Source organism: Columba livia, chromosome 2 (genome assembly GCF_036013475.1).
Source record: "Columba livia isolate bColLiv1 breed racing homer chromosome 2, bColLiv1.pat.W.v2, whole genome shotgun sequence".
In the NCBI taxonomy this organism is placed as follows: domain Eukaryota; kingdom Metazoa; phylum Chordata; class Aves; order Columbiformes; family Columbidae; genus Columba; species Columba livia.
The window spans coordinates 754708-782208 of record NC_088603.1 but is presented as its reverse complement, the minus strand read 5'-3'; the positions used below and the strand labels follow the sequence as shown (position 1 = coordinate 782208).

The 27501-nt window shown below is 59.0% G+C and overlaps 2 protein-coding genes across 3 annotated transcripts; one reads left to right on the top strand and one right to left on the bottom strand.

Moving 5' to 3' along the window:
- The first annotated feature begins 3 nt into the window (after positions 1-3).
- Positions 4-26986, top strand: LOC102088902 (uncharacterized). Its single transcript, XM_065055224.1, has 12 exons — positions 4-462; positions 732-839; positions 1091-3094; positions 9034-9212; positions 10510-10758; positions 11297-11323; positions 11598-11706; positions 11958-13709; positions 20257-21279; positions 22778-23146; positions 23411-23518; positions 23770-26986. Exons 1-12 carry the CDS (start codon positions 336-338, stop codon positions 25209-25211), a joined length of 7497 nt encoding a protein of 2498 aa, XP_064911296.1. The 5' UTR covers positions 4-335; the 3' UTR covers positions 25212-26986.
- LOC135578769 (zinc finger protein OZF-like) lies at positions 14888-22523 on the bottom strand. Of its 2 annotated transcripts, none has more exons than XM_065055014.1 (3): positions 22156-22523; positions 21784-21891; positions 14888-21532 (listed from the first exon to the last, which is right to left on the bottom strand). In XM_065055014.1, exons 1-3 carry the CDS (start codon positions 22280-22282, stop codon positions 20091-20093), a joined length of 1677 nt encoding a protein of 558 aa, XP_064911086.1. In that variant the 5' UTR covers positions 22283-22523; the 3' UTR covers positions 14888-20090. The 2 variants fall into 2 exon arrangements, with proteins under 2 accessions (XP_064911086.1, XP_064911087.1); XM_065055015.1 differs by having other exon boundaries at positions 14888-21529.
- Positions 26987-27501: the final 515 nt, after the last annotated feature.

Here is a 27501-nt window from a genome sequence, read left to right as displayed (position 1 = left end):
GGGGTGTCCCGTTCTTGTCCCGGTGTTGTCCCGTTCCCGTCCCCTCAGCAGCGCTGCCGTTTCTCTGCTCCTTCGGCGGCGGGGGCTGAGCCGCGGCAGAGCCCGATGAGGAGCGGGAGCCCGCCGGGCCCCGGGGAGCAGAGCGAGGCCCCCGGGGGGAGCCCGTTGGCGTGGGCGCCAGCTCGGGGCTGTCCCCAAGCTGCGGCGCTGGCGCTGGGGCGGCCAGGAGAGAGGGGGGCAAGCGGGGAGAGCCCCGCCGTGCTCGTGGCGCTGCCGGTGCCGGGCCAGGCAGCGCCCCCCAGTCCTGCCTGAGCCGGGTGTGCTTGTGGCTGCAGATGGCGGTGACGTTCGAGGACGTGGCCCTCTACTTCTCCCCCGAGGAGTGGGCAGAGCTGGCGGGCTGGCAGCGGCGGCTCTACCGGGAGGTGATGCTGGACAACTACGAGCTGGTGGCCTCGCTGGGTGAGGACTCTCTCTGGCGCTGTGGGGCTGGGCTGGAGGTGGAATGGAGCTCTTTAGCTGAGCCGGAGCCTTGGAAGGGCAAATGCAGCTGTTGCGGTTGCTGCCCGAGCGCTGGTGTGGCGGTTGCGATGGCAGGTTTGGCCCTGCCAGGCAGCGTCCTGGAGAGCGGTCCTGGGAGAGGGGATGGGATGGGGTGGGATGGGATGGGATGGGACAGAGTATTTGAGTGGCAGTGCGGGAGAGGGGGCTTGTGTGTGTGCCCCGCACAGGCTGGGCCGCCGTCAAGCCCGAGATCATCTGCAAGCTGGAGCGAGAAGAGGCGCCGTGCGTGCCAGACCCCCCCGGGGTGCGGCGGGGGCAGCAGAGCCCTGGCCCAGGTGGGTATTTGGGGGCTGCGGTGGGGGTGGGGGGTTCCAGCAGCACCGTCCCCTTGGCCCCAGATGCTCGGTGCCCGGTGCTGCCCGGTGAGGTCTGTGTGCCGTGCCACGGTGCAGGGAGCTGCTGCCCCGTCAGCTGTGTCCTGCAGCCAGGAAGGGTGGGGGCTGGCGGGTGCCTGTGCCATCGCCCATGGGGAGGGGTCCCACGTGCCTGTCCCGGCCCCAGCACTGACCCGGCCTCTCCTCCCCAGCAGCTGATGATGTCCAGGCGCAGCAGGAGGCCGAGTCTGTCCATGAGCAGATTCCGGCCCCCGCTGCCCTGCTCCCGGGGGTGCACGAGCCGGGCAGGAGGCGGCAGGGGGGTTCAACCCGCAGTCGGGCAGGTGGGAGGAAGGGGCGCCTCTCAGGGCCCCCCCGTCGTCACCCCCTCCCAGCCCCCCGGCCACTGGAGAAGCCCCAGCCCACGTGCCCCAAGTGCAAGAAGAGCTTCAAGCACCGGGCAGCGCTGGCCGTGCACATGCGGAGCCACAGGGGCGAGCGGCCCTTCAGCTGCACCGACTGCGGCAAGAGCTTCACTTCCAAGCAGGTTCTGCTGAGCCACCAGCGCATCCACACAGGGGAGAAGCCCTTTGCCTGCAGCCACTGTGGCAAGAGCTTCAGGGAGAAGAACAACTTGATCATCCACCAGCGCATCCACACTGGGGAGCGCCCCTTTGCTTGTGCCCACTGCCCCAAGGCCTTCAGGAGCAGGAGGAAACTCAACAACCACCAGTGTGTCCACAGCAGGGAGAAGCCCTTCACCTGCAGTGAGTGCGGCAAGAGCTTCAGCCGGAAGGACAACCTCATCTCCCACCAGAGCGTCCACACTGGGGAGAAACCCTTCACTTGCACTGAGTGTGGCAAGAGCTTCAGGCAGAAGGGCAACCTGGTCAGGCACCAGCACATCCACAAAGGGCAGCGCCGCTATGTCTGCACTGAGTGTGGCAAGAGCTTCAGCTGGAAGAGCCTCCTAGTCGTTCACCAGCGCATCCACAGTGGGGAGAAGCCCTTTGCCTGCGGCCACTGTGGCAAGAGCTTCAGCCAGAAGAGCAACCTGGTCAGTCACCAGCGCATCCACACGGTGGAGAAGCCCTTTGCCTGCACTGAGTGTGGCAAGAGCTTCAGCCAGAAGAGCCTCCTGGACCGTCACCAGCTCATCCACACTGGGGAGAAGCCCTTTGCCTGCAGCCACTGTGCCAGGAGCTTCAGGGAGAAGAGCCACCTGCTCAGACACCAGCACAGCCACACCGGGGAGCGTCCCTTTGCTTGTGCCCACTGCCCCAAGGCCTTCAGGAGCAAGAGGAAACTCACTGTCCACCAGTGTGTCCACACCGGGGAGAAGCCCTTCACCTGCACTGAGTGCGGCAAGAGCTTCAGCCAGAAGAGGAACCTCATCTCCCACCAGAACATCCACACAGGCCAGCGCCCCTTTGTCTGCACGGAGTGTGGCAAGAGCTTCAGGCAGAAGAGCCGCCTGGTTCGTCACCAGAGCATCCACACGGGGGAGAAGCCCTGTGTCTGCACTGAGTGTGGCAAGAGCTTCAGACAGAAGAGCTGCCTGGTCAGACACCAGCTCATCCACACTGGTGAGAAGCCCTTTGCCTGCACTGAGTGTGGCAAGAGCTTCAGCCGGAAGAGCCTCCTGGACCGTCACCAGCTCATCCACAGTGGGGAGAAGCCCTTTGCCTGCACTGAGTGTGGCAAGAGCTTCAGCCGGAAGAGCCTCCTGGACCGTCACCAGCTCATCCACAGTGGTGAGAAGCCCTTTGCCTGCACTGAGTGTGGCAAGAGCTTCAGCCAGAAGAACCACCTGGTCAGACACCAGCACACCCACAGCAGGGAGCGCCCCTATGTCTGCACAGAGTGTGGCAAGAGCTTCAGCCAGAAGAACTCCCTGGTTGGTCACCAGCTCATCCACACTGGGGAGAAGCCCTTTCCCTGCAGCCACTGTGGCAAGAGCTTCAGGGAGAAGAAGAACCTCGTCACCCACCAGCACATCCACACTGAGGAGCGCCCCTTTGCTTGTGCCCACTGCCCCAAGGCCTTCAGGAGCAGGAGGAATCTCACTGTCCACCAGTGTGTCCACAGCAGGGAGAAGCCCTTCACCTGCAGTGAGTGCGGCAAGAGCTTCAGGGATAAGAGCAACCTGTACAGGCACCAGCGCATCCAGGGCCATAAGAAACCTTCAGCTGCCCCGAGTGACAGTCAGGGGACAGGCTAACAAGGGGCACTGCTGGGGGTGTTGAGCACAGGCCACCTGGTCAGGAGGAGGAAGCTGAGGAGGCTTCCTACAGCCAGCTGGAAGTGGCCTCATGGTCACATGCCCTGGGTCTATGGGAGACTCCAGTCACCCTGACATCTGCTGGGTGGGCAGGACATCCTGATGAAGCCCCTGGGACTGCACTGGTGTGTGTTGGGTGTGTTTGTGTGAGAACCCTTTGTGATTGTATATTTACAGACAGCACCACTGCAGCGACACATAATCTCTGTTATCTGCATCTGTAATTTTACTGAGCCTACGGGATGTGATTTCAGCTGTTCAGGTGCTGTCACAACCCACCAGCTCCTACAATCCAACTACCCATTGTATCCAGATTTGTTCCCAACCTCTGCTGAGATGAACCCACAGTGCTGAGAAAAGTGTTGCAAACAGTGACCCGAGTCAGTTGCTGAAACGAATGGGGCACAGTGGACCAAGAGCCCTGGTGACCGCGCATCACGGTGCAGAGAAGATACAGCGTGTCCTGGAGGCCGTGGAGAAGGATGGAGAACGTCACTGGTGGGAAACTCCTTCTGGATGGGCCCCACAGCAACAGGAGTTTGGAATTGGAGGCTCCATCCGACGCTGAGCACCGATGCCTGAGCTCGGGACTCGGGTCACGCCAGCGATGTGTGAAGAGTGGGCGACTTCTCCAAGACTCATCTATCAAGGAGCAGACAATGGGTGCTGATGAAACGTTACTAAGCCATGTGGCTACATGGTTCCTTATTAATTACTATAATAATTGTTATAACTTTTGTCTGCTTTACTCTTTGGTTCTCTGGTCTCTGTGTCTATCTCAAGTCTTCTGCTTTTCCTTTGTACAATTCTTCTGTGCAGGAATTAATAAGTTGAACCTGCCATGAAACAAAATAACTTTGTTGTACCGCTGTTAAACTCTATTAAATTCCTTTGATTTCATTGGCCTCTATCCAATGATTGTTTGATCTCCACCAAACATATTGCTGCTCCTGTGCTGAGGGAGCTGGCTGAGGTCATCGCTGGACCGCTCCATCATCTTTGCTAAGTTGTGTGAAACGGGAGAGGTGCCTGAGGATTGGAGGAAAGCAAATGTCACTCCAGTCGTCAAAAAGGACACGAGGGAGGACCTGGGTGACTATAGACCGGTCAGCCTCACCTTCATCCCTGGGAAACCGATGGAACGACTTCTCCTTGGTGCCATCTCAAGGCATATCGGGGAGAAGAGGGTCATTAGGGGCAGTCAACATGGCTTCACCAGGGGGAAGTCACGCTTGACCAACCTCTTTGACTTTTAGGAGGACATAACAAGGTGGATGGATGATGGCAGAGTGGTGGACGTGATCTGCCTTGATTTGAGTGAGGCGTTTGACACAGTGTCCCACAGCATCCTCACGGCTGAACTGAGGGAGTGGGTCTGGATGAGCGGGGAGTGAGGTGACTGTGAACTGGCTGAAGGGAAGAAGCCAGAGAGTCGTGGTCAATGGGGCACAGTCCAGTTGCGGCCTGTACCTAGTGCAGTGCCTCAGGGGCAGTGCTGGGGCCGGTATTATTCAATATATTAATCAATTATTTGGATGAGGGAACAGAGTGACTGTCAGCAAGTGGTGACACCAAGCTGGGAGCAGTGGTGACACTGGAAGCTGTGCTGCCATCAGAGACCTGGACAGGCTGGAGAGCTGGGCGGGGAAATTTAATGAAATATAACAAGGGTGAGTGTAGAGTCTTGAATCTGGGCAGGAACAACCCCAGGTTCCAGTGTAAGTTGGGGAATGACCTGTTAGAGAGCAGCGTAGGGGAAAGGGACCTGGGGGTCCTGGGGACAGCAGGGTGACCATGAGCCAGCACTGGGCCCTTGTGGCCAGGAAGCCAATGGTACCTGGGGTGGGTTAGAAGGGGGTGGTCAGTAGGTCAGAGAGGTTCTCCTGCCCCTCTGCTCTGCCCTGGGGAGACCACACCTGGAATATTGTGTCCAGCTGTGGCCCCTCAGTTCCAGCAGGACAGGGAACTGCTGCAGAGAGTCCAGCGCAGCCACCAAGATGCTGGAGGGAGTGGAGCATCTCCCGTGTGAGGAAAGGCTGAGGGAGCTGGGGCTCTGGAGCTGGACAAGAGGAGACTGAGGGGGGACTCATTCCTGGGGATCAAGATGGAAAGGGGCAGTGTCAGGAGGATGGAGCCAGGCTCTTCTGGTGACAACCAGGGACAGGACAAGGGGCAATGGGTGCAAACTGGAACACAGGAGGTTCCACTTAGAGATGAGAAGCAACTTGTTTGGGGTGAGGGTGGCAGAGCCTGGCCCAGGCTGCCCAGGGGGTTGTGGAGTCTCCTTCTGTGCAGACATTCCAACCCGCCTGGACACCTTCCTGTGTAACCTCATCTGGGTGTTCCTGCTCCATGGGGGATTGCACTGGGTGAGCTTTCCAGGGCCCTTCAACCCTGACACTCTGGGATTCTGTCAATAATCAAGTCCCTTTTTCTTGATGGGACCTTGATTGAATAGTTCAAAACTTTGCATCAACTCCTGAATAATATTATTTGGGAAAAATTGTGTAATCAAACTTGTTATTAATGTTGCCCTTGCTCCTATTTGTGTTATAGTACCAAACTGGAGAGCTTTTCCAGGCAATGCAACCGTCAAAGTGGTTTGACAGCTTGAGACCCGGACCTCGATTCAGCTCTCTGCTAGAATCATTGCCACTCACAGATTGGTGAAAATGGCAGCAGCTATTGCTCTGATGTTAATTTGTGATTTCTTGCTTTCCATGCTTGGCATTGCTGTCGAACCTTTACTAGACTAGTTGGAGACTACGTAAAAAATGTGTGAAATCGGCTTCTCTCACTCTCTTCCCTTCTCATATTTTCTGTCCTTTATCTCTTTTCTGTCCTTTATCTCTCCTTTCTGTCCTTTATCTGGCATGACAAAATGTCTGCCCTTGGGGGACAATGTTTTCCGCCACGGGGTGGTGCTGAGTATTGATAAGGATCACGGCTGAAAACATTGTGACTAGTTCAGCCAGGAGACACATTCAGAGCGGGAGGAACTGCGATCTGCACACCAACGAGGAGCCAACGAGCCACCGGCCGGGCCGGCTGGCCGCGGGAGACGAGGATGTGCCGGAGGGCACAGAGCCCCATCTCCTGATATGCCCAGCTCGGCAAACAAAGGGGAAAAGTTGAGACCCTCAGCGTGGCCCGGGACTTGTCCAGACTTGTCCCTCTTTTGCAATCGCCACTTGTGCCCCCCCACCCAGACTTTCCTCTACTCTGGGAGCTATAAAAGCTCACCCTAAAACAGCACGGCGGGGAATGCGAGTCTCATCAAGGGAACACCAGTCTCATCTAAGGGCCTGTCCAGTCTCATCGAGGGAACACCAGCTTCACCAAGGGAATCCCAGCTCGGCCTCACCAAGAGAATACCAGCACCCTGAGGACCCTCGCTCTGCACCAGACACCGGAGGACGCTGCGCTCCCGACCCCAGCATCCTCGCCGCGGAACACCGAGGCCACGCGCCATCGTAAGAGTCCTGTCATCAACACCGCGGGGCCGTAAGAGACTGCATCCCTCACTCTTTTCTTTCTTCCTTTCTGCTCTTTCCTTCTCTCCTTTTTCCTATACCCTCATTTCTTTGTCTGTCTTTCCGTATATATATATATGTATATTACTCTCTCTTTCTCTCTCCCTTATACCTTAGTTTTCCTTCCTTCTCTACCACTCTCTTTCCCTTTTGAACATATAACACCATCTTTAAGCTCTGCTGTTGAATTCTGGTTAAATTTCATATTATAGCTACTGACGGTTGTCAATATACGGCTCATAGTAGGACTTTCGCTGTTAATGTGTTGATAAGTTCTGTTATACTTTTGCCAAGTCACCATTGCTGTCACCAATATTCCAACAAGTTCTTTTAGTAAAACTCACAATTGAATGGGACCTGGAGGTGATTGTCTGTCATTCACTTCACATCACCGCGCAGAATTAACCCAGACTTAACTCGCACCTGGTCTCATCTGTGGAGTCAGGGCGCGTGTTGCGTTCAGTTAACTCATCCCTCATCCCATCGGTTGGGACGGGACAGGAGTCGGGGATGCAGAGGATCCAAGGGGGGATGCAGAGGATCCAAGGCTCACTGTGCTCCAGCTGGAAAAGAGACAGTGGCAGCATAGGAGGGGGTTGGAGCTGCTTCGGAAGCAGCTGGTACAGAAGCACGGCTCCTCAGCACCCCGACCCCCGGTGCTGGGCTGGGTGGTCAAAGGGAGGGTCCCTCTACACATCCTGCGACTGATGCTGCGTGGAGCAGGTGGGTGGCGCTGAGCACGGAACAGGCGTGAGTGGGAAAGCCCAGTCACCAGGAACCTTGGGAGTGATCATGGACTGGCCAGAAGGCCAAGGTTTTGGAATATCGCCAGAGGAGGAGGTGACGTGCGATGAAGAGGCCCCATGGTACAATGAACTGCCAGAAAGTGAGAAGCAATACGCCCTGTTCACTGATGGGTCCTGTCCTGTGCTTGGAAAGCAGCAGAGCCACAGAGTCACTCTCTGGAGCCCTAAGTGCCAAGTGGCAGCAGCTGCTGGGGAAGGTGAAAGGAGCCGGTGTGCAGAGCTGAGAGGTGCCCAGCTGCCTTTGGCCACTGCTGGCCCGGGTCAGTGGCCAGGGCTCTGTGTCTCTCCTGACTCACGGATGGTGGCAGACGCCCTGTGGGGGTGGGTACAGCAACGGATCGGAGCAACGGGCAGCGCAGGGACAAACCCCCCCGGGCTGCTGCAGCGTGGCAAGATAGTGCTGCCCGGCTGGAAAAGTGCATCCACAGCTGCTCCTGGACCCAAGAGGTGGCCACTGAAGAACATCAACCAGCAGGTGCATCAGGCTGCTGAGACTGAAGTGGCTCAGCTGTGTCCCTGGCAACACAAGGGTGAATTACTTGTAGCCCAGGGGGCCCATGGTGCTCAGGCCACCAAGGAAGGGATGCCACACAGGATGGGCTCGTCACCCAGGGGCGGACTTGCCCATGGGTACTAGTGCACAGGTTGCCCATGGCTGTGAAACGCGCTGCAATCAAGCAAGACAAGCGGTTGAAGGCTCTGCGGGGTGGGGGATGGGGAAGCAGAACTGCTGGTTTGGCTGGGACAGAGTTAATTCTCCTCCCAGCAGCTGGTACAGGGCTGTATTTTGGATTTAGTATCATCAGAGTGCTGATAACATGTGAATGTTCTGGGTGCTGCTGAGCAACGTTCACACCAAATCCAGGATTCTTCAGCGAGGAGACTGGAGAGGCACAAGAACGGGGAAGGAGGGGAGAGGAGTGAAGGCACATCATTCCAAAGGGAGAAGCAGCAATGTGCTTGGCGGAGACCAAACAATCATTGGATAGAGGTCAGTGAAATCAAAGGAATTTCAAAGTTTAACAGCGGTACGACAAAGTTATTTAGTTTCATGGCAAGGTTCACCTTCTTAATTACTGCACAGAAGAATTGTACAAAGGAAAAATTAAGATTGATTTGATTAAGAACAATTCACACACAGACCAGAGACCCAAAGGGTAAAGAAGACAAAGGTTATAACAATTAATATGCAGTGGCTACATGCCTTAGTAATGTTTCATTAGTACCAATTAGTACCAATCCCATAGACCCAGGGCATGTGACCATGAGGCCACTTCCAGCTGGCTGTAGGAAGCCTCCTCAGCTTCCTCCTCCTGACCAGGTGGCCTGTGCTCAACACCCCCAGCAGTGCCCCTTGTTAGCCTGTCCCCTGAATGTCACTCGGGGCAGCTGAAGGTTTCTCACGGCTGTGGATGTGCTGGTGGCTGATCAGGTTGCCCTTGCAGCTGAAGCTCTTGCCACAGTGGCTGCAGGAAAAAGGCGTCTCCCTGGTGTGGGTGTGCTGGTGAATGACCAGGTTGCCCTTCTGCCTGAAGCTCTTGCCACACTCAGTGCAAGTGAAGGGTTTCTCCCTGGTGTGGATGTGCTGGTGGTAGATGAGGTTGCTATTCCAGCTGAAGCTCTTGCCACACGCAGTGCAGGTGAAGGGCTTCTCCCCAGTGTGGACGCGCTGGTGGCTCAGCAGTTGCTCTTTGCGGTTGAAGCTCTTGTCGCAGTCGGTGCAGCTGAAGGGCCGCTCGCCCCTGTGGCTCCGCATGTGCACGGCCAGCGCTGCCCGGTGCTTGAAGCTCTTCTTGCACTCGGGGCACGTGGTGGAATTCTGCTCCAGTGGCCGGGGTTCCAGGAGGGGCTGCCCTGATGGGTCTCCCTGCATCCCACCTGGCTCGTGCACCCCCGGGAGCAGGGCAGCGGGGGCCGGAATCTGCTCATGGACAGACTCGGCCTCCTGCTGCGCCTGGACATCATCAGCTGCTGGGCAGGAGAGGCCGGGTCAGTGCTGGGGCCGGGACAGGCACGTGGGACCCCTGGCTGGGTACAGGGTTGGCACATTACGTGATGCTTCCCCATGTCCTGCCTCAGTTTACCTGTCTCACCACTCCGGTTCTAATGACCCTCAACTGCTGAGTCAGGGTGCCTGTGGCATTCAGAGTTAATCCATCCCTCATCCCCTCTGGTGGGACAGGACACCTGTGAGGAGCAGAACCATCTCCACACAGGCAGTTACTCAGCAGAGCTCACAGCAGCTCCCCCAGGCCATCACATTCATGAACAAAGCGCTTGGCTCGCAGCCGAATCGCACACAGAGGGAAAGGTCTGCACGGGCCCCCCCGCACCCACCGCTGATGGGGCTTCAGCTGCTGTTCCGCTGCCCTGGGGGTCTCCTAACAGGAGTTCTTGGCCCGGCTGCAGCTCAGGCCGTTCCCTCCTGTGGACTCTGCAGCCAAGCGCTGCTGCTCTGGCTGGGGCGGCCGAGCGCAGCCGCCCCAGGAGCGGAACAGCCCGCGGTGCGGTGCGAGCGCCGCCCAGCGGGACCGAGCGCGCCCTGTGGCACCGACGCTGTTTGCAGCCCAAAGCCAAAGCGCAGCCCCAGCCCAGCTGGGCTGGAGCCTTGAGCTGCATCCCAGCCAGGAGCGGGACACCAGCCTGTCCTGGGCTGGGCTGGGCCAGAGGGAATGGCCGACAAGCCGGTCGGGGGCACTCCTGCTCGGCAAAGACAAAGCACCCGTGGCATTGCTTTTGCTCAGGGACCTGCGGGCACTTGGCGGGTGACGCAGAGGATGGGCAAGGCGCTGTGTGCCCGTGCTGCTTTAGGCTGGACGGAACCCATTCTCATTTCCGTGAACGCTCCTTTCAGTTACGTTTCTTCCTCAGAACTGCCCGTTCTGAACTTGGCCACGTTTCGTCAGGCAGCGTCTCTCCCGGAACTGATCACGCTCGGTGTTCAGAGCTGCTCCTAAGGCACCGGCAGGAACGGTGTGCAGAAAGGGCGCTGCTTTTCTCTCTCCCACCAGACCGCGAGGGCGCTGCTCAGCTGCCGCTGTTCCGCCGGTGAGAGGGCGGAAAAGGGCCGCGCCTGCGGGGAGGAGCGGACAGCACAGGTGGGCCCCGAGTGGCCAATGAGCGTCCCACGCCACGCACGGCAGACTCAGTATAAAGCTGAGGACGCGGGGTGCCGCGCTCTCTTTGTTGGCGGCCGGGGTCCCCGGAGGCCTCTGGCCGTTCTTCGCCGTGCGCTCCCGATCCGCGCGTCGGGGAATCCGGTCCGGGAGCTGCCGGCGGCTGCGCTGGAGCGTCAGCGCTGCGACCCCCGGGGCTGAGGCTGCGGTGCGGCCGGAGCGGGCTCGGGGCGGTGGGTGTCGGCCGGGGGTGTCCCGTTCTTGTCCCGGTGTTGTCCCGTTCCCGTCCCCTCAGCAGCGCTGCCGTTTCTCTGCTCCTTCGGCGGCGGGGGCTGAGCCGCGGCAGAGCCCGATGAGGAGCGGGAGCCCGCCGGGCCCCGGGGAGCAGAGCGAGGCCCCCGGGGGGAGCCCGTTGGCGTGGGCGCCAGCTCGGGGCTGTCCCCAAGCTGCGGCGCTGGCGCTGGGGCGGCCAGGAGAGAGGGGGGCAAGCGGGGAGAGCCCCGCCGTGCTCGTGGCGCTGCCGGTGCCGGGCCAGGCAGCGCCCCCCAGTCCTGCCTGAGCCGGGTGTGCTTGTGGCTGCAGATGGCGGTGACGTTCGAGGACGTGGCCCTCTACTTCTCCCCCGAGGAGTGGGCAGAGCTGGCGGGCTGGCAGCGGCGGCTCTACCGGGAGGTGATGCTGGACAACTACGAGCTGGTGGCCTCGCTGGGTGAGGACTCTCTCTGGCGCTGTGGGGCTGGGCTGGAGGTGGAATGGAGCTCTTTAGCTGAGCCGGAGCCTTGGAAGGGCAAATGCAGCTGTTGCGGTTGCTGCCCGAGCGCTGGTGTGGCGGTTGCGATGGCAGGTTTGGCCCTGCCAGGCAGCGTCCTGGAGAGCGGTCCTGGGAGAGGGGATGGGATGGGATGGGGTGGGGTGGGATGGGATGGGATGGGGTATTTGAGTGGCAGTGCGGGAGAGGGGGCTTGTGTGTGTGCCCCGCACAGGCTGGGCCGCCGTCAAGCCCGAGATCATCTGCAAGCTGGAGCGAGAAGAGGCGCCGTGCGTGCCAGACCCCCCCGGGGTGCGGCGGGGGGCAGCAGAGCCCTGGGCCAGGTGGGTATTTGGGGGCTGCGGTGGGGGTGGGGGGTTCCAGCAGCACCGTCCCCTTGGCCCCAGATGCTTGGTGCCCGGTGCTGCCCGGTGAGGTCTGTGTGCCGTGCCACGGTGCAGGGAGCTGCTGCCCCGTCAGCTGTGTCCTGCAGCCAGGAAGGGTGGGGGCTGGCGGGTGCCTGTGCCATCGCCCATGGGGAGGGGTCCCACGTGCCTGTCCCGGCCCCAGCACTGACCCGGCCTCTCCTCCCCAGCAGCTGATGATGTCCAGGCGCAGCAGGAGGCCGAGTCTGTCCATGAGCAGATTCCGGCCCCCGCTGCCCTGCTCCCGGGGGTGCACGAGCCGGGCAGGAGGCGGCAGGGGGGTTCAACCTGCATTCGGGCAGGTGGGAGGAAGGGGCGCCTCTCAGGGCCCCCCCGTCGTCACCCCCTCCCAGCCCCCCGGCCACTGGAGAAGCCCCAGCCCACGTGCCCCAAGTGCAAGAAGAGCTTCAAGCACCGGGCAGCGCTGGCCGTGCACATGCGGAGCCACAGGGGCGAGCGGCCCTTCAGCTGCACCGACTGCGGCAAGAGCTTCAACCGCAAAGAGCAACTGCTGAGCCACCAGCGCATCCACACTGGGGAGAAGCCCTTTGCCTGCAGCCACTGTGGCAAGAGCTTCAGGGAGAAGATCAACTTGATCATCCACCAGCGCATCCACACTGGGGAGCGCCCCTTTGCTTGTGCCCACTGCCCCAAAGCCTTCAGGAGCAGGAGGAAACTCACTGTCCACCAGTGTGTCCACAGCAGGGAGAAGCCCTTCACCTGCAGTGAGTGCAGCAAGAGCTTCAGCCGGAAGGACAACCTCATCTCCCACCAGAGCGTCCACACTGGGGAGAAACCCTTCACTTGCACTGAGTGTGGCAAGAGCTTCAGGCAGAAGTGCAGCCTGGTCAGTCACCAGCACATCCACAGTGGTGAGAAGCCCTTTGCCTGCACTGAGTGTGGCAAGAGCTTCAGCTGGAAGAACCGCCTGGTCAGTCACCAGCGCATCCACACCGGGGAGCGCCCCTATGTCTGCACAGAGTGTGGCAAGAGCTTCAGCCAGAAGAACTCCCTGGTTGGTCACCAGCTCATCCACACTGGGGAAAAGCCCTTTCCGTGCAGCCACTGTGGCAAGAGCTTCAGGGAGAAGAAGAACCTCGTCACCCACCAGCACATCCACACTGAGGAGCGCCCCTTTGCTTGTGCCCACTGCCCCAAGGCCTTCAGGAGCAAGAGGAATCTCACCAACCACCAGTGTGTCCACAGCAGGGAGAAGCCCTTCACCTGCACTGAGTGCGGCAAGAGCTTCAGCCAGAAGAGGAGCCTCATCTCCCACCAGAGCGTCCACACTGGGGAGAAACCCTTCACTTGCACTGAGTGTGGCAAGAGCTTCAGCCAGAAGAGCCTCTTGGACCGTCACCAGCGCATCCACAGTGGTGAGAAGCCCTTTGCCTGCACTGAGTGTGGCAAGAGCTTCAGCTGGAAGAGCCACCTGGTCAGTCACCAGCGCATCCACACCGGGGAGCGCCCCTATGTCTGCACAGAGTGTGGCAAGAGCTTCAGCCAGAAGAGCCACCTGCTTGGTCACCAGCACACCCACACTGTGGAAAAGCCCTTTGCCTGCAGCCACTGTGGCAAGAGCTTCAGGGAGAAGAAGAACCTCGTCACCCACCAGCGCATCCACACTGGGGAGCGCCCCTTTGCTTGTGCCCACTGCCCCAAAGCCTTCAGGAGCAAGAGGAAACTCACTGTCCACCAGTGTGTCCACACCGGGGAGAAGCCCTTCACCTGCAGTGCGTGCGGCAAGAGCTTCAGCCAGAAGAGGAACCTCATCTCCCACCAGAACATCCACACAGGCCAGCGCCCCTTTGTCTGCACTGAGTGTGGCAAGAGCTTCAGCCGGAAGAGCAGCCTTATCTACCACCAGCGCATCCAGGGCCATAAGAGACCTTCAGCTGCCCCGAGTGACATTCAGGGGACAGGCTAACAAGGGGCACTGCTGGGGGTGTTGAGCACAGGCCACCTGGTCAGGAGGAGGAAGCTGAGGAGGCTTCCTACAGCCAGCTGGAAGTGGCCTCATGGTCACATGCCCTGGGTCTATGGGATTGGTACTAATTGGTACTAATGAAACATTACTAAGGCATGTAGCCACTGCATATTAATTGTTATAACCTTTGTCTTCTTTACCCTTTGGGTCTCTGGTCTGTGTGTGAATCGTTCTTAATCAAATCCATCTTAATTTTTCCTTTGTACAATTCTTCTGTGCAGTAATTAAGAAGGTGAACCTTGCCATGAAACTAAATAACTTTGTCGTACCGCTGTTAAACTTTGAAATTCCTTTGATTTCACTGACCTCTATCCAATGATTGTTTGGTCTCCGCCAAGCACATTGCTGCTTCTCTCTTTGGAATGATGTGCCTTCACTCCTCTCCCCTCCTTCCCCGTTCTTGTGCCTCTCCAGTCTCCTCGCTGAAGAATCCTGGATTTGGTGTGAACGTTGCTCAGCAGCACCCAGAACATTCACATGTTATCAGCACTCTGATGATACTAAATCCAAAATACAGCCCTGTACCAGCTGCTGGGAGGAGAATTAACTCTGTCCCAGCCAAACCAGCAGTTCTGCTTCCCCATCCCCCACCCCGCAGAGCCTTCAACCGCTTGTCTTGCTTGATTGCAGCGCATTTCACAGCCATGGGCAACCTGTGCAACAGTGCCCGTGGGCAAGTCCGCCCCTGGGTGACGAGCCCATCCTGTGTGGCATCCCTTCCTTGGTGGCCTGAGCACCATGGGCCCCCTGGGCTACAAGTAATTCACCCTTGTGTTGCCAGGGACACAGCTGAGCCACTTCAGTCTCAGCAGCCTGATGCACCTGCTGGTTGATGTTCTTCAGTGGTCACCTCTTGGGTCCAGGAGCAGCTGTGGATGCACTTTTCCAGCCGGGCAGCACTATCTTGCCACGCTGCAGCAGCCCGGGGGGGTTTGTCCCTGCGCTGCCCGTTGCTCCGATCCATCCAGTAACCCCAGGTGTCCCTCTCCGGCCCCGCTGGAGGTGCAGCCCCTCTGGTCCAGCTCTGTCACGGTCCATTCAGCCATGGACTCGTGATGGTTCTTTTACCTTGATGTCAGAGCACAAAGTTAAGGCAACCAAAACACCAAGGGATTATAATTCAATCAAGCAGTGTTACTTTATTAATTTGCGCGTAAAGTGGCACGTGATAGACAGAGAGAGTAAGAAAAAGAAAGGGGAAAAGTAAAGGTAAAGAGAAACGAGGTTGCGTTTATCACCAGTCCAGTTCCAAAGACGTCCCTCTGGTCTCCGGTCCCGTGGAGTCCGGCCGGTCCTCCGTTGTGGTTTGGGATCCTCTGGTGGGAAGATCTTCCACGGTGTCCATTCTGGAGTCACCTTTGATGCTTCTTCACCCCCCCTTGCTCCCATTGTTTTCACAGCCCAGGCTCGTACTGCGCAGGCTCCAAAGATCCACGCTTTCTTTTGCCAAGGCTTACGTGTCCAGCATTCAGGGTCTTTCTCTGGTCCATTGGGTGAGCTCAGGACCCTTGGCGAGCTTCTGGCCATGCTCCTTTTCGCTGGCCATTGTTTGGGGAGCAGGTGAGGGACACGTGTGACTGAGGCTGCAGGTGAGAACACATCTTCTGGACGGCAGCTCTTGTCCCTGGGTGGAAGAGACCCTCATGACAACAGCTTTCAGGAGGCGGGGGCTGGTTTGGCTGGAGAAGCAGGCAAAGTCCACACAACAGCCATTGTTGGCAGGAGCCCCCCCGAATCGGAGAAACAGTGCAACACAATGCTGCTCCTCGGGCCTCTCTCCAAGTCACTGTCCATCTGTTCTTTTGGGCTCAGCTTCAGTTCTCTAAGTTCTTGATGGCGATGGTCAGGCAAATACTGCTCCATCTTGGGACCGACTCTCAAAGCTCTCGGTATTCGCTGCTCACTTCTTGTAAACGGGAATCACAAGTCCCCTCATGAGGATGAAGAGGAAGATCGGCCCTCCTGCTGTGCCGGGTACTGCCCGCTGGAGACGGGAGCAGCGCGTCTGGAGGAACCCCAGCGCTGGCTGCCGCTCACGCTCCTGCGCCTCCAGCGGGGAGGGAGAGTTTTCGTGTGCTTCCTCGTGTCCTCTCCATGGTCACACAAGTAAAACCACAGGGTCACCCATGCTGCGAACCCACTGTGTGCTCTCTCTTGAGTAGAGGAACACCCACGGTCAGTAGCTGAGGTACTGGTACGTACGGGTGGGGAGTTGGACCCATCCTCTCTGAGGTGCTGGAAGTTCCGGGGCAGTTTCTCCACAGCTGAGACGAATGAGGAAGAAAGTTTTACTTCATATTCCAAGAGCGGGCCAGCAAATTCATCCAGTGTTGGTCCCTCAACGTCTTTCCCGGTCAGTACTGCCAGCGAGTTGGCGTGCGACGACGTGCGTTCCTTACGAACTATAATATGGGAGACGTGCACCAGACTTCATCTGGGTGTCTGATAGTTCAGATCACCACAAATCACCTCCAGCACGGCTGATTCCCTCAGGTTCTGGACACCTCTCTGCACAGGGTCCCTGTGCCTGGTGACACAGAACATCTTCCTTCAGGGACAGCCTCCATCCCACCGACAGGAGCCGCCTCCAGCGCCTGAGGCCTTGTGCCCCTCTGCCCATCGCTTTGGCCATCACAGAATCACAGAATCGACTGGGTTGGAAAAGACCTCAGGGATCATCCAGTCCAACCCTTGGTCCAACTCCAGTCCATTGACCAGATCATGGCACTAAGTGCCATGTCCAATCTCAGTTTAAAAACCTCCAGGACGGTGAGTCCAGCACCTCCCTGGGCAGCCATTCCAATCCTGACCACTCTCTCTGCACAGAATTGCTTTCTCATCTCCAGCCTCAATTTCCCCTGGCAGAGTTGAAGCCCATGGCCCCTTGTCCTATTGCTGATGCCTGGGAGAAGAGACCAATCCCCACCTGGCTAGAACTGCCCTTCAGGTAGTTCTAGAGAGTGCTGAGCTCAGCTCTAAGCCTCCTCTTCTCCAGACTAAACAAGCCCAGCTCCCTCAGCCTCTCCCCATAGGGCTTGTGTTCCAGTCCCTTCCCCAGTCTTGTTGCTCTTCTCTGGACCCGCTCCAGCACTTCAATCTCTTTCCTGAGCTGAGGGGCCCAGAACTGAACACAACACTCCAGGTGTGGCCTCCCCAATGCAGAGCACAGGGGAAGGATCACTGCCCTTGTCCTGCTGACCACGCTGGTTTGGATACAGGACAGGACACCACTGGCCTTCTTGGCCACCTGGGCACACTGTTGGCTCATGTTGAGCTTCCTGTCCATTAGTCCCCCAGGTCCCTTTCTGCCTGACTGCTCTCCAGCCACTCTGCGCCCAGCCTGGAGCGCTCAGGGGGTTGTTGTGTCCAAAGTGCAGCACCCAGCACTTGGCCTTATTGAACTTCATCCCATTGGAATCAGTCCATTTTTCCAGTCTATCCAGATCCCTCTGCAGAGCCCTCCTGCCTTCCAGCAGGTCCACACTCCCTCCTGACTTGGTGTCATCAGCAAATTTGCTGATGATGGTCTCAATCCCCTCGTCTAACTCGTCAATAAAGATGTTAAACAGGACTGGACCCAACCCTGACCCCTGGGGACACCACCAGTGACTGGCCGCCAGCTGGATGCAGCCCCATTCACCAGCACTCTCTGGGCCCGGCCCTCCAGCCAGTTCTTAACCCAGCGTAGAGTGCACTTGTCCAAGCCATGGGCTACCAGCTTTTGCAAGAGTATATTATGGGAGACAGTGTCAAAGGCCTTGCTGAAGTCCAGATAGACCACATCCACGGCTTTCCCCTCATCCACCAGCTGGGTCACCTGATCATCAAAGGAGATCAGGTTGGTCAGACAGGACCTGCCCCTCCTAAACCCATGCTGGCTGGGTCTGATCCCTTGTCCATCCTGAAGGTGCTGTGTGATTCCATTCAGGATGATCTGCTCCACAACCCTGCCAGGCACCGAGCTCAGGCTGACAGGCCTGGAGTTGCCAGGGTCAGCTCTGCAGCCCTTTTTGTGGACTGGGGTAGCATTGGCCAATTTCCAATCATATGGGACCTCCCCAGTGAGCCAGGACTGTTGGAAGATGATGGAGAGCGGCTTGGCAAGTTCTTCTGCTAGCTCCCTCATCACCCCGGGATGGATCCCATCTGGTCCCATAGACTTGTGAGGATCCAGGTGGCTCAGTGAATCACCAACTGTTTCCTCCTGGAATACAAGGGGCCTGTTTGGCTTCCTATCTCTGTCAACCACCTCCAGAGATGAGTTGTCCTGAGGGCCACCTGTCTTACTGGTACAAACTGAGGCAAAGTAGGTATTAAGTGCCTCAGCTTTCTCCTCATCTTTGTTAACTATATTTCCCTCAGAGTCCAACAGAGAGTGGAGGTTTTCCTTGCCCCTCCTTTTGTTATTAACATATTTGAAGACGGACTTTTTATTATCCCTGACAGAACTGGCCAAATTAACTTCAATTTGCACTTTTGTTTCCCTGATTTTTTTTCTGCATGATCCAGCTATTTCCATAAATTCTTCATAAGTAGCCAGCCCTTTTTTCCACAGTCGGTAAAGTCTCTCTTTATTTCTGATTTCATTCAGAATCTCCCTGTTTCGCCGAGCCGGTTGTCTTCCCCGCCGGCGAGCCTTTCGGCACACTGGTACAGCCTGGTCCTGTGCACTCAAACCTGCTTGAAGCGTGTCCGACCCTCCTGGGCCCCCTTGTTTTCAAGCATTGTTTCCCAGGGTATGCTCTGAACTAGACTTCTGAATAGGCAAAAATCTGCCCTGCGGAAGTCCAGCGTAGAGGTTTTGTTAATGGTTCTCCCTGCATCTCTGAGTATGGAGAAGTCTATTATTTCATGGTCGCTATGCCCCAGGCGGCCTCCAACCACGACATCTCCCGCCAGCCCTGCTCTGTTTGTGAACAGCAGGTCTAGCGGGGTCTTGCCCCTGCTGGGCTCATCTACCAGCTGATGAAGGAAATTGTCCTCTGTACACTCTAGGAACTTCCTAGACTGCCTCTTCTGTGCAGTACTGAGCTCCCAGCAGATATCTGGCAGGTTAAAGACACCCACAAGAACAAGGGCCGTCCATTTTGAGACATCTGCCAGCTGCTTGTAGAATAATTCATCTCCTTCATCGTCCTGGTTGGGTGGTCTGTAACAGACACCCACGAGGATGTCAGCCTTGTTGGACTTCCCCCTGATTCTGGTCCACAGGCACTCAACCTTGTCACTGCTGACCTCCAGTTTAACAGAGCCGAGTGACTCTCTAACATACAAAGCCACCCCTCCGCCTCTCCTACCCTGCCTGTCTTTTCTGAAGAGCTTGTAGCCAACACAGCAGCACTCCAGTCATGAGAGTCACCCCACCATGTTTCTGTGATGGCAACCGTCATAGCTTTCCTGCTGCACCATGGCTTCCAGCTCCTCTGGTTTGTTGCCCATACTGCGTGCATTAGTGTACATGCACTGCGAGTGGGCTGCTGATTTCCCTCTTAATTCAGGCTTTCCATCCTTAGGCTGATCTTTGGAGAGCCCAGTTTCAATCCCTTCCCCCTTCAAACCTAGTTTAAAGCCCTCCTGATCAGCCCCGCCAACTTATGGGCTATAGTCCTCCTGCTCTCCCTAGAAGGATGAAGCCCATCTGCTTTGAGGAGACCAGGTACCGCGGAGTTTGCCCCATGGTCAAAAAACCCAAAATTTTGACGGTGACACCACTCCTTAAGCCACCCGTTGATGAGATGGGCTTTTCTGCTCCTCTCTTTATTTAGCTCCTCATCCATCCCAGTAGCACAGGAACTGAGGCAAATATCTCTTGTGCTCCCGTCCCATGAACTGACCGACCCAGTGCTTTGAAGCCTTTCTAAGTTATCTCGGTACTTCCTCTGTTGATGTCCTCGCCCCCGGCACACGCTGCCGCCCATAACTGTCCAGCACGAGGCAGAGCTGCGCCCGGTATCTTCAAATAGTCGTTTGGCCCTAAACAGGACCAGAGGCACATCCAGGAGACACAGCGCCATGGCTGGAACGTGCCAAGGATGGCTCCCAAGCTCTGGAGATGACAACGATGCTGAGTACAACTACCGGGTTACTCTCGGGACGAGTAATATTATCAAATCACATTCTGTCATATTCCCACTTCAAATCCAAAACACAGCGCTATACCAGCTACTAGGAACAAAAGTAAATTAACTCTATCCCAGGCAAAACAGGACACCCCCACAGCCACCCCGGCCCCTCGGGGCAGCCTCGGGGCGCTGGGCTGCGGAGGCGGCCGCAGGCCGGGGGCGCCGTGGGGGCGCTGTGACCCAGCACCAGCTCCTCATCCCAAAAACGCTTCTTGAGGCTGCTGCACTGGAAGCGCTTCTCCTCCACCCGCCCCCCCTGCCGGGGATGGCCCCCCCGGCTCCCGACCGCCGCCCTCCGGCATCGCCCGCGGGTCCCGGTGAATCTGCGGCTGGATCTTCAGCTGCTGCTTCTGGCCGCAGGTCTTGCCGCGCTCCCCACACTTGCAGGGCTTCTCACCAGTGTGGACCCACTGGTGGCTGGTGAGGCTCTTCTTGTGCCCGAAGGCCTTGGGGCAGCGGGGGCAGCTGAAGGGTTTCTCCCCGGTGTGGATGCGCTGGTGGCTGATCAGGTTGTTTTTCTGCCGGAAGCGCTGGCCACAGCGCTCACAGGCAAAGGGCTTCTCCCCGGTGTGCAGGCGCTGGTGGCTCCGCAGGCTCTGCCTCTGGCTGAAGCTCCTGCCGCAGGCAGCGCAGGCGAAGGGGCGCTCCCCGGTGTGGATGCGCTGGTGCTTGAGCACGTGGTCCCTCTCTCTGAAGCGCTGGCCACAGTGGCCACAGGCAAAGGGCTTCTCACCCGTGTGCACGCGCTGGTGGCTCTGCAGTTGATTCTTGTGACTGAAGCACTTGCCACAGTCGGCACAGGCGAAGGGTTTCTCACCCGTGTGGATGCGCTGGTGTCTGACCAGGTTGAACTTCTGCCGGAAGCGCCGGCCGCAGTGGTCACAGGCAAAGGGCTTCTCCCCGGTGTGCACACGCTGGTGGCTCAGCAGGTTGTGTTTGTGGCTGAAGCTCTTGCCGCAGTCGGAGCAGGTGAAGGGCCGTTCGCCCACGTGGACGCGCTGGTGCTTCATCAAGTGGTTCTTCTCCCTGAAGCGGTGGCCACAACGGTCACAGGTGAAGGGCTTCTCACCCGTGTGCACGCGCCGGTGGCTCAGCAGTTGAGTCTTGTGGCTGAAGCTCTTGGTGCAGTCGGGGCAGCTGAACGGCTTCTCACCCGTGTGGATGCGCTGGTGGCTGACCAGGTTGTGCTTCTCCCCAAAGCGGTGTCCACAGTAGCCACAGCTGAAGGGCTTCTCCCCCGTGTGCCGGCGCCGGTGGCTCATCAGGTGATGCTTGTGGCCAAAGCACTTGCCACAGTCAGCACAGGCAAAGGGCTTCTCCCCTGTGTGGACACGCTGGTGGCTCAGCAGTTGCTCTTTGCGGTTGAAGCTCTTGCCGCAGTCGGTGCAGCTGAAGGGCCGCTCGCCCCTGTGGCTCCGCATGTGCACGGCCAGCGCTGCCCGGTGCTTGAAGCTCTTCTTGCACTTGGGGCACGTGGTGGAATTCTGCTCCAGTGGCCGGGGTTCCAGGAGGGGCTGCCCTGATGGGTCTCCCTGCATCCCACCCGGCTCGTGCACCCCCGGGAGCAGGGCAGCAGGGGCCGGAATCTGCTCATGGACAGACTCGGCCTCCTGCTGCGCCTGGACATCATCAGCTGCTGGGGAGGAGAGGCCGGGTCAGTGCTGGGGCCGGGACAGGCACGTGGGACCCCTCCCCATGGGCGATGGCACAGGCACCCGCCAGCCCCCACCCTTCCTGGCTGCAGGACACAGCTGACGGGGCAGCAGCTCCCTGCACCGTGGCACGGCACACAGACCTCACCGGGCAGCACCGGGCACCGAGCATCTGGGGCCAAGGGGACGGTGCTGCTGGAACCCCCCACCCCCACCGCAGCCCCCAAATACCCACCTGGCCCAGGGCTCTGCTGCCCCCGCCGCACCCCGGGGGGGTCTGGCACGCACGGCGCCTCTTCTCGCTCCAGCTTGCAGATGATCTCGGGCTTGACGGCGGCCCAGCCTGTGCGGGGCACACACACAAGCCCCCTCTCCCGCACTGCCACTCAAATACCCCATCCCATCCCATCCCATCCCATCCCATCCCCTCTCCCAGGACCGCTCTCCAGGACGCTGCCTGGCAGGGCCAAACCTGCCATCGCAACCGCCACACCAGCGCTCGGGCAGCAACCGCAACAGCTGCATTTGCCCTTCCAAGGCTCCGGCTCAGCTAAAGAGCTCCATTCCACCTCCAGCCCAGCCCCACAGCGCCAGAGAGAGTCCTCACCCAGCGAGGCCACCAGCTCGTAGTTGTCCAGCATCACCTCCCGGTAGAGCCGCCGCTGCCAGCCCGCCAGCTCTGCCCACTCCTCGGGGGAGAAGTAGAGGGCCACGTCCTCGAACGTCACCGCCATCTGCAGCCACAAGCACACCCGGCTCAGGCAGGACTGGGGGGCGCTGCCTGGCCCGGCACCGGCAGCGCCACGAGCACGGCGGGGCTCTCCCCGCTTGCCCCCCTCTCTCCTGGCCGCCCCAGCGCCAGCGCCGCAGCTTGGGGACAGCGGCGGGGACCGACCGGAGGGGGGCGAGTCCGGGCCCGAGCACGACGGCTCGAACAAGGGGCTCGTGATGGGCGGGGCGGGGCCGCAGCCAATGGGCAGAGCGCGGTGGGAGGAGCCTCGGCCAGGCCACGTGAGCCGCCCTGGCCAAAGGGGGCGTCGCTGCGCGGTGACGTCCGGCAGAGTAGAAGAGGCCGGGAGGGGCGGGGCTGAGGCTGCGGTGCGGCCGGCGCGGGCTCGGGGCGGTGAGTGTCGGCCGGGGGTGTCCCGTTCTTGTCCCGTGTTGTCCCGTTCCCGTCCCCTCAGCAGCGCTGCCGTTTCTCTGCTCCTTCGGCGGCGGGGGCTGAGCAGCGGCAGAGCCCGATGAGGAGCGGGAGCCCGCCGGGCCCCGGGGAGCAGAGCGAGGCCCCCGGGGGGAGCCCGTTGGCGTGGGCGCCAGCTCGGGGCTGTCCCCAAGCTGCGGCGCTGGCGCTGGGGCGGCCAGGAGAGAGGGGGGCAAGCGGGGAGAGCCCCGCCGTGCTCGTGGCGCTGCCGGTGCCGGGCCAGGCAGCGCCCCCCAGTCCTGCCTGAGCCGGGTGTGCTTGTGGCTGCAGATGGCGGTGACGTTCGAGGACGTGGCCCTCTACTTCTCCCCCGAGGAGTGGGCAGAGCTGGCGGGCTGGCAGCGGCGGCTCTACCGGGAGGTGATGCTGGACAACTACGAGCTGGTGGCCTCGCTGGGTGAGGACTCTCTCTGGCGCTGTGGGGCTGGGCTGGAGGTGGAATGGAGCTCTTTAGCTGAGCCGGAGCCTTGGAAGGGCAAATGCAGCTGTTGCGGTTGCTGCCCGAGCGCTGGTGTGGCGGTTGCGATGGCGGGTTTGGCCCTGCCAGGCAGCGTCCTGGAGAGCGGTCCTGGGAGAGGGGATGGGATGGGCTGGGATGGGATGGGATGGGGTATTTGAGTGGCAGTGCGGGAGAGGGGGCTTGTGTGTGTGCCCCGCACAGGCTGGGCCGCCGTCAAGCCTGAGATCATCTGCAAGCTGGAGCGAGAAGAGGCGCCGTGCGTGCCAGACCCCCCCGGGGTGCGGCGGGGGCAGCAGAGCCCTGGGCCAGGTGGGTATTTGGGGGCTGCGGTGGGGGTGGGGGGTTCCAGCAGCACCGTCCCCTTGGCCCCAGATGCTCGGTGCCCGGTGCTGCCCGGTGAGGTCTGTGTGCCGTGCCACGGTGCAGGGAGCTGCTGCCCCGTCAGCTGTGTCCTGCAGCCAGGAAGGGTGGGGGCTGGCGGGTGCCTGTGCCATCGCCCATGGGGAGGGGTCCCACGTGCCTGTCCCGGCCCCAGCACTGACCCGGCCTCTCCTCCCCAGCAGCTGATGATGTCCAGGCGCAGCAGGAGGCCGAGTCTGTCCATGAGCAGATTCCGGCCCCCGCTGCCCTGCTCCCGGGGGTGCACGAGCCGGGTGGGATGCAGGGAGACCCATCAGGGCAGCCCCTCCTGGAACCCCGGCCACTGGAGCAGAATTCCACCACGTGCCCTGAGTGCGACAAGAGCTTCAAGCACCGGGCAGCGCTGGCCGTGCACATGCGGAGCCACAGGGGCGAGCGGCCCTTCAGCTGCACCGACTGCGGCAAGAGCTTCAACCGCAAAGAGCAACTGCTGAGCCACCGGCGTGTCCACACAGGGGAGAAGCCCTTTGCCTGTGCTGACTGTGGCAAGTGCTTTGGCCACAAGCATCACCTGATGAGCCACCGGCGCCGGCACACGGGGGAGAAGCCCTTCAGCTGTGGCTACTGTGGACACCGCTTTGGGGAGAAGCACAACCTGGTCAGCCACCAGCGCATCCACACGGGTGAGAAGCCGTTCAGCTGCCCCGACTGCACCAAGAGCTTCAGCCACAAGACTCAACTGCTGAGCCACCGGCGCGTGCACACGGGTGAGAAGCCCTTCACCTGTGACCGTTGTGGCCACCGCTTCAGGGAGAAGAACCACTTGATGAAGCACCAGCGCGTCCACGTGGGCGAACGGCCCTTCACCTGCTCCGACTGCGGCAAGAGCTTCAGCCACAAACACAACCTGCTGAGCCACCAGCGTGTGCACACCGGGGAGAAGCCCTTTGCCTGTGACCACTGCGGCCGGCGCTTCCGGCAGAAGTTCAACCTGGTCAGACACCAGCGCATCCACACGGGTGAGAAACCCTTCGCCTGTGCCGACTGTGGCAAGTGCTTCAGTCACAAGGATCAACTGCAGAGCCACCAGCGCGTGCACACGGGTGAGAAGCCCTTTGCCTGTGGCCACTGTGGCCAGCGCTTCAGAGAGAGGGACCACGTGCTCAAGCACCAGCGCATCCACACCGGGGAGCGCCCCTTCGCCTGCGCTGCCTGCGGCAGGAGCTTCAGCCAGAGGCAGAGCCTGCGGAACCACCAGCGCCTGCACACCGGGGAGAAGCCCTTTGCCTGTGAGCGCTGTGGCCAGCGCTTCCGGCAGAAAAACAACCTGATCAGCCACCAGCGCATCCACACCGGGGAGAAACCCTTCAGCTGCCCCCGCTGCCCCAAGGCCTTCGGGCACAAGAAGAGCCTCACCAGCCACCAGCGGGTCCACACTGGTGAGAAGCCCTGCAAGTGTGGGGAGCGCGGCAAGACCTGCGGCCAGAAGCAGCAGCTGAAGATCCAGCCGCAGATTCACCGGGACCCGCGGGCGATGCCGGAGGGCGGCGGTCGGGAGCCAGGGGGGCCATCCCCGGCAGGGGGGGCGGGTGGAGGAGAAGCGCTTCCAGTGCAGCAGCCTCAAGAAGCGTTTTTGGGATGAGGAGCTGGTGCTGGGTCACAGCGCCCCCACGGCACCCCCGGCCTGCGGCCGCCTCCGCAGCCCAGCGCCCCGAGGCTGCCCCGAGGGGCCGGGGTGGCTGTGGGGGTGTCCTGTTTTGCCTGGGATAGAGTTAATTTACTTTTGTTCCTAGTAGCTGGTATAGCGCTGTGTTTTGGATTTGAAGTGGGAATATGACAGAATATGATTTGATAATATTACTCGTCCTGAGAGTAATCCGGTAGTTGTACTCAGCATCGTTGTCATCTCCAGAGCTTGGGAGCCATCCTTGGCACGTTCCAGCCACGGCGCTGTGTCTCCTGGATGTGCCTCTGGTCCTGTTTAGGGCCAAACGACTATTTGAAGATATCGGGCGCAGCTCTGCCTCGTGCTGGACAGTTATGGGCGGCAGCGTGTGCCGGGGGCGAGGACATCAACAGAGGAAGTACCGGGATAACTTAGAAAGGCTTCAAAGCACTGGGTCGGTCAGTTCATGGGACGGGAGCACAAGAGATATTTGCCTCAGTTCCTGTGCTACTGGGATGGATGAGGAGCTAAATAAAGAGAGGAGCAGAAAAGCCCATCTCATCAACGGGTGGCTTAAGGAGTGGTGTCACCGTCAAAATTTTGGGTTTTTTGACCATGGGGCAAACTCCGCGGTACCTGGTCTCCTCAAAGCAGATGGGCTTCATCCTTCTAGGGAGAGCAGGAGGACTATAGCCCATAAGTTGGCGGGGCTGATCAGGAGGGCTTTAAACTAGGTTTGAAGGGGGAAGGGATTGAAACTGGGCTCTCCAAAGATCAGCCTAAGGATGGAAAGCCTGAATTAAGAGGGAAATCAGCAGCCCACTCGCAGTGCATGTACACTAATGCACGCAGTATGGGCAACAAACCAGAGGAGCTGGAAGCCATGGTGCAGCAGGAAAGCTATGACATGGTTGCCATCACAGAAACATGGTGGGGTGACTCTCATGACTGCAGTGCTGCTGTGTTGGCTACAAGCTCTTCAGAAAAGACAGGCAGGGTAGGAGAGGCGGAGGGGTGGCTTTGTATGTTAGAGAGTCACTCGGCTCTGTTAAACTGGAGGTCAGCAGTGACAAGGCTGAGTGCCTGTGGACCAGAATCAGGGGGAAGTCCAACAAGGCTGACATCCTCGTGGGTGTCTGTTACAGACCACCCAACCAGGACAATGAAGGAGATGAATTATTCTACAAGCAGCTGGCAGATGTCTCAAAATGGACGGCCCTTGTTCTTGTGGGTGACTTTAACCTGCCGGATATCTGCTGGGAGCTCAGTACTGCACAGAAGAGGCAGTCTAGGAAGTTCCTAGAGTGTACAGAGGACAATTTCCTTCATCAGCTGGTAAATGAGCCCACCAGGGGCAAGACCCCGCTAGACCTGCTGTTCACAAACAGAGCAGGGCTGGCGGGAGATGTCGTGGTTGGAGGCCGCCTGGGGCATAGCGACCATGAAATAATAGACTTCTCCATACTCAGAGATGCAGGGAGAACCATTAACAAAACCTCTACGCTGGACTTCCGCAGGGCAGATTTTTGCCTATTCAGAAGTCTAGTTCAGAGCATACCCTGGGAAACAATGCTTGAAAACAAGGGGGCCCAGGAGGGTCGGACGCGCTTCAAGCAGGTTTGAGTGCACAGGACCAGGCTGTACCAGTGTGCCGAAAGGCTCGCCGGCGGGGAAGACAACCGGCTTGGCTAAACAGGGAGATTCTGAATGAAATCAGAAATAAAGAGAGACTTTACCGACTGTGGAAAAAAGGGCTGGCTACTTATGAAGAATTTATGGAAATAGCTGGATCATGTAGAAAATAATCAGGGAAACAAAAGTGCAAATTGAAGTTAATTTGGCCAATTCTGTCAGGGATAATAAAAAGTCCTTCTTCAAATATGTTAATAACAAAAGGAGGGGCAAGGAAAACCTCCACTTTCTGTTGGACTCTGAGGGAAATACAGTTAACAAAGATGAGGAGAAAGCTGAGGCACTTAATACCTACTTTGCCTCAGTTTTTACCAGTAAGACAGGTGGCCCTCAGGACAACTCATCTCTGGAGGTGGTCGACAGAGATAGAAAGCCAAACAGGCCCCTTGTATTCCAGGAGGAAATAGTTGGTGATTCACTGAGCCATCTGGATCCTCACAAGTCTATGGGACCAGATGGGATCCATCCTAGGGTGATGAGGGAGCTAGCAGAAGAACTCGCCAAGCCGCTCTCCATCATCTTCCAGCAGTCCTGGCTCACTGGGGAGGTCCCATGTGATTGGAAATTGGCCAAT

Bases quoted from the DNA above. Each gene is read 5' to 3' on its own strand.
- LOC102088902 (XM_065055224.1), top strand. From the start codon at position 336: ATGGCGGTGACGTTCGAGGACGTGGCCCTCTACTTCTCCCCCGAGGAG. The intron at 840-1,090 runs GTGGGTATTTGG...TCTCCTCCCCAG, and splicing joins GCAGCAGAGCCCTGGCCCAG to CAGCTGATGATGTCCAGGCG. The intron at 23,147-23,410 runs GTGAGGACTCTC...TGCCCCGCACAG, and splicing joins CGAGCTGGTGGCCTCGCTGG to GCTGGGCCGCCGTCAAGCCT.
- LOC135578769 (XM_065055014.1), bottom strand. From the start codon at position 22,282: ATGGCGGTGACGTTCGAGGACGTGGCCCTCTACTTCTCCCCCGAGGAG. The intron at 21,892-22,155 runs GTGAGGACTCTC...TGCCCCGCACAG, and splicing joins CGAGCTGGTGGCCTCGCTGG to GCTGGGCCGCCGTCAAGCCC. The intron at 21,533-21,783 runs GTGGGTATTTGG...TCTCCTCCCCAG, and splicing joins GCAGCAGAGCCCTGGGCCAG to CAGCTGATGATGTCCAGGCG.